Here is a 10,000-nt window from a genome sequence, read left to right on the forward strand (position 1 = left end):
CTCTGTGAGATATAGCCCCCCCTCCACTATCCTCTCCTCTGTGAGATATAGCTCCCCCTCCTCACTCTTCCTCCTCTCCTCTGTGAGATATAGCCCCCCCTCCTCACTCTTCCTCCTCTCCTCTGTGAGGTATAGCTCCCCCTCCTCACTCTTCCTCCTCTCCTCTGTGAGGTATAGCCCCCCTCCTCACTCTTCCTCCTCTCCTCTGTGAGGTATAGCCCCCCTCCTCACTCTTCCTCCTCTCCTCTGTGAGGTATAGCCCCCTCCTCACTCTTCCTCCTCTCCTCTGTGAGGTATAGCCCCCTCCTCACTCTTCCTCCTCTCCTCTGTGAGGTATAGCCCCCTCCTCACTCTTCCTCCTCTCCTCTGTGAGGTATAGCCCCCCCTCCTCACTCTTCCTCCTCTCCTCTGTGAGGTATAGCTCCCCCTCCTCACTCTTCCTCCTCTCCTCTGTGAGGTATAGCCCCCCTCCTCACTCTTCCTCCTCTCCTCTGTGAGGTATAGCCCCCCTCCTCACTCTTCCTCCTCTCCTCTGTGAGATATAGCCCCCCTCCTCACTCTTCCTCCTCTCCTCTGTGAGGTATAGCTCCCCCCCTCCTCACTCTTCCTCCTCTCCTCTGTGAGGTATAGCTCCCCCTCCTCACTCTTCCTCCTCTCCTCTGTGAGGTATAGCTCCCCTCCTCACTCTTCCTCCTCTCCTCTGTGAGGTATAGCCCCCCCTCCTCACTCTTCCTCCTCTCCTCTGTGAGGTATAGCTCCCCCTCCTCACTCTTCCTCCTCTCCTCTGTGAGGTATAGCTCCCCCTCCTCACTCTTCCTCCTGTCCTCTGTGAGGTATAGCCCCCCTCCTCACTCTTCCTCCTCTCCTCTGTGAGGTATAGCCCCCCCCTCCTCACTCTTCCTCCTCTCCTCTGTGAGGTATAGCTCCCCCTCCACTATCCTCTCCTCTGTGAGGTATAGCTCCCCCTCCTCACTCTTCCTCCTCTCCTCTGTGAGGTATAGCTCCCCCTCCTCACTCTTCCTCCTCTCCTCTGTGAGATATAGCTCCCCCTCCTCACTCTTCCTCCTCTCCTCTGTGAGGTATAGCCCCCCTCCTCACTCTTCCTCCTCTCCTCTGTGAGGTATAGCTCCCCCCCTCCTCACTCTTCCTCCTCTCCTCTGTGAGGTATAGCCCCCCCCCTCCTCACTCTTCCTCCTCTCCTCTGTGAGGTATAGCTCCCCCTCCTCACTCTTCCTCCTCTCCTCTGTGAGGTATAGCCCCCCTCCTCACTCTTCCTCCTCTCCTCTGTGAGGTATAGACCCCCCTCCTCACTCTTCCTCCTCTCCTCTGTGAGGTATAGCCCCCCTCCTCACTCTTCCTCCTCTCCTCTGTGAGGTATAGCCCCCCCTCCTCACTCTTCCTCCTCTCCTCTGTGAGGTATAGCTCCCCCTCCTCACTCTTCCTCCTCTCCTCTGTGAGGTATAGCTCCCCCCCTCCTCACTCTTCCTCCTCTCCTCTGTGAGATATAGCTCCCCCCCTCCTCACTCTTCCTCCTCTCCTCTGTGAGGTATAGCTCCCCCTCCTCACTCTTCCTCCTCTCCTCTGTGAGGTATAGCTCCCCCTCCTCACTCTTCCTCCTCTCCTCTGTGAGGTATAGCCCCCCCCCTCCTCACTCTTCCTCCTCTCCTCTGTGAGGTCTAGCCCCCCCTCCTCACTCTTCCTCTCCTCTGTGAGACGTAGCTCCCCCTCCTCACTCTTCCTCCTCTCCTCTGTGAGGTATAGCCCCCCCCTCCTCACTCTTCCTCCTCTCCTCTGTGAGACGTAGCTCCCCCTCCTCACTCTTCCTCCTCTCCTCTGTGAGGTATAGCTCCCCCTCCTCACTCTTCCTCCTCTCCTCTGTGAGGTATAGCCCCCCCTCCTCACTCTTCCTCCTCTCCTCTGTGAGGTATAGCCCCCCCTCCTCACTCTTCCTCCTCTCCTCTGTGAGGTATAGCTCCCCCCCTCCTCACTCTTCCTCCTCTCCTCTGTGAGATATAGCTCCCCCCCTCCTCACTCTAAATCCTCTTCTCTGTGAGGTATAGCTCCCCCTCCTCACTCTTCCTCCTCTCCTCTGTGAGGTATAGCTCCCCCTCCTCACTCTTCCTCCTCTCCTCTGTGAGGTATAGCCCCCCCCCTCCTCACTCTTCCTCCTCTCCTCTGTGAGGTATAGCTCCCCCTCCTCACTCTTCCTCCTCTCCTCTGTGAGGTATAGCCCCCCTCCTCACTCTTCCTCCTCTCCTCTGTGAGACGTAGCTCCCCCTCCTCACTCTTCCTCCTCTCCTCTGTGAGGTATAGCCCCCCCTCCTCACTCTTCCTCCTCTCCTCTGTGAGACGTAGCTCCCCCTCCTCACTCTTCCTCCTCTCCTCTGTGAGGTATAGCTCCCCCTCCTCACTCTTCCTCCTCTCCTCTGTGAGGTATAGCCCCCCTCCTCACTCTTCCTCCTCTCCTCTGTGAGACGTAGCTCCCCCTCCTCACTCTTCCTCCTCTCCTCTGTGAGGTATAGCCCCCCCTCCTCACTCTTCCTCCTCTCCTCTGTGAGACGTAGCTCCCCCTCCTCACTCTTCCTCCTCTCCTCTGTGAGGTATAGCTCCCCCTCCTCACTCTTCCTCCTCTCCTCTGTGAGGTATAGCCCCCCCTCCTCACTCTTCCTCCTCTCCTCTGTGAGGTATAGCCCCCCCTCCTCACTCTTCCTCCTCTCCTCTGTGAGGTATAGCTCCCCCTCCTCACTCTTCCTCCTCTCCTCTGTGAGATATAGCTCCCCCTCCTCACTCTTCCTCCTCTCCTCTGTGAGGTATAGCTCCCCCTCCTCACTCTTCCTCCTCTCCTCTGTGAGGTATAGCTCCCCCCCTCCTCACTCTTCCTCCTCTCCTCTGTGAGGTATAGCCCCCCCCCCCCCTCCTCACTCTTCCTCCTCTCCTCTGTGAGGTATAGCCCCCCTCCTCACTCTTCCTCCTCTCCTCTGTGAGACGTAGCTCCCCCTCCTCACTCTTCCTCCTCTCCTCTGTGAGGTATAGCCCCCCTCCTCACTCTTCCTCCTCTCCTCTGTGAGACGTAGCTCCCCCTCCTCACTCTTCCTCCTCTCCTCTGTGAGGTATAGCTCCCCCTCCTCACTCTTCCTCCTCTCCTCTGTGAGGTATAGCTCCTCCCCTCCTCACTCTTCCTCCTCTCCTCTGTGAGGTATAGCCCCCCCCTCCTCACTCTTCCTCCTCTCCTCTGTGAGGTATAGCTCCCCCTCCTCACTCTTCCTCCTCTCCTCTGTGAGGTATAGCCCCCCTCCTCACTCTTCCTCCTCTCCTCTGTGAGGTATAGCTCCCCCTCCTCACTCTTCCTCCTCTCCTCTGTGAGGTATAGCTCCCCCCTCCTCACTCTTCCTCCTCTCCTCTGTGAGGTATAGCTCCCCCTCCTCACTCTTCCTCCTCTCCTCTGTGAGATATAGCTCCCCCTCCTCACTCTTCCTCCTCTCCTCTGTGAGGTATAGCCCCCCCCTCCTCACTCTTCCTCCTCTCCTCTGTGAGGTATAGCTCCCCCTCCTCACTCTTCCTCCTCTCCTCTGTGAGGTATAGCTCCCCCCTCCTCACTCTTCCTCCTCTCCTCTGTGAGGTATAGCTCCCCCCCCTCCTCACTCTTCCTCCTCTCCTCTGTGAGATATAGCTCCCCCTCCTCACTCTTCCTCCTCTCCTCTGTGAGATATAGCTCCCCCCCCTCCTCACTCTTCCTCCTCTCCTCTGTGAGATATAGCTCCCCCTCCTCACTCTTCCTCCTCTCCTCTGTGAGGTATAGCTCCCCCTCCTCACTCTTCCTCCTCTCCTCTGTGAGGTATAGCTCCCCCCTCCTCACTCTTCCTCCTCTCCTCTGTGAGATATAGCCCCCCTCCTCACTCTTCCTCCTCTCCTCTGTGAGGTATAGCTCCCCCTCCTCACTCTTCCTCCTCTCCTCTGTGAGGTATAGCTCCCCCTCCTCACTCTTCCTCCTCTCCTCTGTGAGGTATAGCTCCCCCCTCCTCACTCTTCCTCCTCTCCTCTGTGAGGTATAGCTCCCCCTCCTCACTCTTCCTCCTCTCCTCTGTGAGGTATAGCCCCCCTCCTCACTCTTCCTCCTCTCCTCTGTGAGGTATAGCTCCCCCTCCTCACTCTTCCTCCTCTCCTCTGTGAGGTATAGCTCCCCCTCCTCACTCTTCCTCCTCTCCTCTGTGAGGTATAGCCCCCCTCCTCACTCTTCCTCCTCTCCTCTGTGAGACGTAGCTCCCCCTCCTCACTCTTCCTCCTCTCCTCTGTGAGGTATAGCCCCCCCCTCCTCACTCTTCCTCCTCTCCTCTGTGAGACGTAGCTCCCCCTCCTCACTCTTCCTCCTCTCCTCTGTGAGGTATAGCTCCCCCTCCTCACTCTTCCTCCTCTCCTCTGTGAGGTATAGCCCCCCCTCCTCACTCTTCCTCCTCTCCTCTGTGAGACGTAGCTCCCCCTCCTCACTCTTCCTCCTCTCCTCTGTGAGGTATAGCCCCCCTCCTCACTCTTCCTCCTCTCCTCTGTGAGACGTAGCTCCCCCTCCTCACTCTTCCTCCTCTCCTCTGTGAGGTATAGCTCCCCCTCCTCACTCTTCCTCCTCTCCTCTGTGAGGTATAGCCCCCCTCCTCACTCTTCCTCCTCTCCTCTGTGAGGTATAGCCCCCCTCCTTCACTCTTCCTCCTCTCCTCTGTGAGGTATAGCTCCCCCTCCTCACTCTTCCTCCTCTCCTCTGTGAGGTATAGCCCCCCCTCCTCACTCTTCCTCCTCTCCTCTGTGAGGTATAGCTCCCCCTCCTCACTCTTCCTCCTCTCCTCTGTGAGGTATAGCTCCCCCCTCCTCACTCTTCCTCCTCTCCTCTGTGAGGTATAGCTCCCCCCCTCCTCACTCTTCCTCCTCTCCTCTGTGAGGTATAGCTCCCCCTCCTCACTCTTCCTCCTCTCCTCTGTGAGGTATAGCTCCCCCCTCCTCACTCTTCCTCCTCTCCTCTGTGAGGTATAGCTCCCCCTCCTCACTCTTCCTCCTCTCCTCTGTGAGGTATAGCTCCCCCTCCTCACTCTTCCTCCTCTCCTCTGTGAGGTATAGCTCCCCCCCTCCTCACTCTTCCTCCTCTCCTCTGTGAGATATAGCTCCCCCTCCTCACTCTTCCTCCTCTCCTCTGTGAGATATAGCTCCCCCCCTCCTCACTCTTCCTCCTCTCCTCTGTGAGATATAGCTCCCCCTCCTCACTCTTCCTCCTCTCCTCTGTGAGGTATAGCTCCCCCTCCTCACTCTTCCTCCTCTCCTCTGTGAGGTATAGCTCCCCCCTCCTCACTCTTCCTCCTCTCCTCTGTGAGATATAGCCCCCCTCCTCACTCTTCCTCCTCTCCTCTGTGAGGTATAGCTCCCCCTCCTCACTCTTCCTCCTCTCCTCTGTGAGGTATAGCTCCCCCTCCTCACTCTTCCTCCTCTCCTCTGTGAGGTATAGCTCCCCCCTCCTCACTCTTCCTCCTCTCCTCTGTGAGATATAGCACCCCCTCCTCACTCTTCCTCCTCTCCTCTGTGAGATATAGCTCCCCCCCTCCTCACTCTTCCTCCTCTCCTCTGTGAGATATAGCTCCCCCTCCTCACTCTTCCTCCTCTCCTCTGTGAGATATAGCTCCCCCTCCTCACTCTTCCTCCTCTCCTCTGTGAGATATAGCTCCCCCTCCTCACTCTTCCTCCTCTCCTCTGTGAGATATAGCTCCCCCTCCTCACTCTTCCTCCTCTCCTCTGTGAGATATAGCTCCCCCCTCCTCACTCTTCCTCCTCTCCTCTGTGAGATATAGCTCCCCCTCCTCACTCTTCCTCCTCTCCTCTGTGAGATATAGCTCCCCCTCCTCACTCTTCCTCCTCTCCTCTGTGAGGTATAGCTCCCCCCTCCTCACTCTTCCTCCTCTCCTCTGTGAGGTATAGCTCACCCCCTCCTCACTCTTCCTCCTCTCCTCTGTGAGATATAGCTCCCCCTCCTCACTCTTCCTCCTCTCCTCTGTGAGGTATAGCTCCCCCCCTCCTCACTCTTCCTCCTCTCCTCTGTGAGGTATAGCTCACCCCCTCCTCACTCTTCCTCCTCTCCTCTGTGAGGTATAGCTCACCCCCTCCTCACTCTTCCTCCTCTCCTCTGTGAGATATAGCTCCCCCTCCTCACTCTTCCTCCTCTCCTCTGTGAGGTATAGCTCCCCCTCCTCACTCTTCCTCCTCTCCTCTGTGAGATATAGCTCCCCCTCCTCACTCTTCCTCCTCTCCTCTGTGAGATATAGCCCCCCGCTATCCTCTCTTCTGTGAGATATAGCTCCCCCGCTATCCTCTCTTCTGTGAGATATAGCCCCCCCCGCTATCCTCTCTTCTGTGAGATATAGCCCCCCGCTATCCTCTCTTCTGTGAGATATAGCTCCCCCCCGCTATCCTCTCTTCTGTGAGATATAGCCCCCCCGCTATCCCTCTTCTGTGAGATATAGCCCCCCCGCTATCCTCTCTTCTGTGAGATATAGTTTCCCCTCCTCTGTGAGGTATAGCTCCCCCCGCTATCCTCTCTTCTGTGAGATATAGTTTCCCTCCTCTGTGAGATATAGCTCCCCCCCGCTATCCTCTCTTCTGTGAGATATAGCTCCCCCCCGCTATCCTCTCTTCTGTGAGATATAGTTTCCCCTCCTCTGTGAGGTATAGCTCCCCCCCGCTATCCTCTCTTCTGTGAGATATAGCCCCCCCCCGCTATCCTCTCTTCTGTGAGGTATAGCTCCCCCTCCTCTGTGAGATATAGCTCCCTCTCCTCTGTGAGGTATAGCTCCCCCTCCTCTGTGAGATATAGCTCCCTCTCCTCTGTGAGATATAGCTCCCCCTCTGCCGTGAGATATAGCTCCCTCTCCTCTGTGAGATATAGCTCCCCCTCCTCCCCTCTCCTCTGTGAGATATAGCTCCCCCTCCTCTGTGAGATACAGCTCCCCCTCCTCACTCTTCCTCCTCTCCTCTGTGAGATATAGCTCCCCCTCCTCTGTAAGATATAGCTCCCTCTCCTCTGTGAGATATAGCTCCCCCTCCTCTGTGAGATATAGCTCCCTCTCCTCTGTGAGATATAGCTCCCCCTCTGCCGTGAGATATAGCTCCCTCTCCTCTGTAAGATATAGCTTCCCCTCCTCTGTGAGATATAGCTCCCTCTCCTCTGTGAGATATAGCTCCCCCTCCTCTGTGAGATATAGCTCCCCCTCTGCCGTGAGATATAGCTCCCTCTCCTCTGTAAGATATAGCTCCCTCTCCTCTGTAAGATATAGCTTCCCCTCCTCTGTGAGATATAGCTCCCTCTCCTCTGTGAGATATAGCTCCCTCTCCTCTGTAAGATATAGCTTCCCCTCCTCTGTAAGATATAGCTCCCTCTCCTCTGTAAGATATAGCTTCCCCTCCTCTGTGAGGTATAGCTCCCCCTCTGCTGTGAGATATAGTTTCCCCTCCTCTGTGAGATGTAGCTCCCCCCCGCTATCTTCTCCTCTGTGAGGTATAGTTTCCCCTCCTCTGTGAGATATAGTTTCCCCTCCTCTGTGAGATGTAGCTCCCCCTCCACTATCCTCTCCTCTGTGAGATGTAGCTCCCCCTCCTCTGTGAGACGTAGCTCCCCCTCCACTATCCTCTCCTCTGTGAGATATAGCTCCCCCCCGCTATCCTCTCCTCTGTGAGATATAGTTTCCCCTCCTCTGTGAGACGTAGCTCCCCCTCCTCTGTGAGATATAGTTTCCCCTCCTCTGTGAGATGTAGCTCCCCCTCCACTGTGAGATATAGTTTCCCCTCCTCTGTGAGACGTAGCTCCCCCTCCACTATCCTCTCCTCTGTGAGATGTAGCTCCCCCTCCTCTGTGAGATGTAGCTCCCCCTCCTCTGTGAGACGTAGCTCCCCCTCCTCTGTGAGACGTAGCTCCCCCTCCTCTGTGAGATGTAGCTCCCCCTCCTCTGTGAGATGTAGCTCTCCCTCCTCTGTGAGATGTAGCTTCCCCTCCTCTGTGAGATATAGCTTCCCCTCCTCTGTGAGATGTAGCTCCCCCTCCTCTGTGAGATATAGTTTCCCCTCCTCTGTGAGACGTAGCTCCCCCTCCACTATCCTCTCCTCTGTGAGATGTAGCTCCCCCTCCTCTGTGAGATGTAGCTCCCCCTCCTCTGTGAGACGTAGCTCCCCCTCCACTATCCTCTCCTCTGTGAGACGTAGCTCCCCCTCCACTATCCTCTCCTCTGTGAGACGTAGCTCCCCCTCCACTATCCTCTCCTCTGTGAGATGTAGCTCCCCCTCCCCTGTGAGACGTAGCTCTCTTCTCCAACAGAGGTTATGTTTCCTGTACAATCAAGTACTACAATTGACATTCCAATACAAATACAATACTGTGTCATTTGGGAGTTTATGATATAAATGGTTCAACTATATCCATTCTACCAAATGTATGTCAAATGATGTTTTCCCCGGCGTTTCCAAGGTGACAGAGTTCCTGGGCATTTCCATGGAGCTGGGCTGCTTCCTGGCTGGAGCGCTTCTCTCCTCGCAGGGTCACATTTGCACCACGGAGGTCATGGGCTGCATCGAGCCAATCAGAGACTTCCTCGCCATCATCTTCTTCGCCTCCATTGGTCAGAACTGAAGCTTACCCTCTGCAGTGTCTCTGTTTAGTGTCATATCTCTGTCTCTCTATGGCTGTTTAGCATCGTGCAGTTGAAGTCGGAAGTTTACATACACCTTAGGCAAATACATTAAAACTCAGTTTTTCACAATTCCTGACATTGAATCCTAGTAAAAATTCCCTCTTAGGTCAGTTAAGATCACCACTTTATTATAAGAATGTGAAATGTCAGAAAAATAGTAGAGAGAATGATTTATTTCAGCTTTTATTTTTTTCATCAGATTCCCAGTGGGTCAGAAGTTTACATACACTCAATTAGTATTTGGTAGCATTGCCTTTAAATGGTTTAACTTGGGTCAAACGTTTCGGGAAGCCTTCCACAAGCTTCCCACACTAAGTTGGGTGAATTTTGGCCCATTCCACCTGACAGAGCTGGTGTAACTGAGTCAGGTTTGTAGGCCTTCTTGCTCGCACACGCCTTTTCCAGTTCTGCCCACACATTTTATATAGGATTGAGGTCAGGGCTTTGTGATGGCCACTCCAATACCTTGACTTTGTTGTCCTTAAGCCATTTTGCCACAACTTTGGAAGTATGCTTGGGGTCATTGTCCAGTTGGAAGACCCATTTGTGACCAAGCTTTAACTTCCTGACTGATGTCTTGGGATGTTGCTTAAATATATCCACATAATTTTCCATCATCATGATGGCATCTATTTTGTGAAGTTCACCAGTCCCTCCTGCAGCAAAGCACCCCCACAACATGATGCTGCCAGCCCCGTGCTTCATGGTTGGGATGGTGTTCTTCGGCTTGCAAGCCTTGTGTCAAAGTAGATGTCCTAACCGACTTGCCAGAACTAAAGTTTGTTAACAAGACATTTGTGGAGTGGTTGAAAAACGAGTTTTAATGACTCCAACCTCAGTGTATGTAAACTTCTGACTTCAACTGTATCTCTGTCTCTCTATGGCTGTTTAGCATCGTATCTACTACTGTAGGTCTCTGTGTTGTCTCTACTACTGTAGGTCCCTGTGTTGTCTCTACTACTGTAGGTCTCTGTGTTGTCTCTACTGCTGTAGGTCTCTTTGTTGTCTCTACTACTGTAGTTCTCTGTGTTGTCTATACTACTGTATGTCTCTGTGTTGTCTCTACTACTGTAGGTCCCTGTGTTGTCTATACTACTGTATGTCTCTTTGTTGTCTCTACTACTGTAGGTCTCTTTGTTGTCTCTACTACTGTAGGTCTCTTTGTTGTCTCTACTACTGTAGGTCTCTGTGTTGTCTCTACTACTGTAGGTCTCTGTGTTGTCTCTACTACTGTAGGTCTCTGTGTTGTCTCTACTACTGTAGGTCTCTTTGTTGTCTCTACTACTGTA

General features: G+C 54.4%; 1 protein-coding gene across 1 annotated transcript in view; it reads left to right on the top strand.

Moving 5' to 3' along the window:
* The window catches only part of LOC135536453 (transmembrane and coiled-coil domain-containing protein 3-like), a 39,953-nt gene that overhangs the window by 19,938 nt on the left and 10,015 nt on the right, over positions 1 to 10,000 (top strand). The window contains 1 exon segment of the mRNA XM_064962796.1: positions 8,489 to 8,639. Coding sequence (XP_064818868.1) covers positions 8,489 to 8,639 — 151 coding nt within the window.

Source organism: Oncorhynchus masou, unplaced genomic scaffold, assembly GCF_036934945.1.
Source record: "Oncorhynchus masou masou isolate Uvic2021 unplaced genomic scaffold, UVic_Omas_1.1 unplaced_scaffold_621, whole genome shotgun sequence".
Classification (NCBI taxonomy): Eukaryota; Metazoa; Chordata; class Actinopteri; order Salmoniformes; family Salmonidae; genus Oncorhynchus; species Oncorhynchus masou.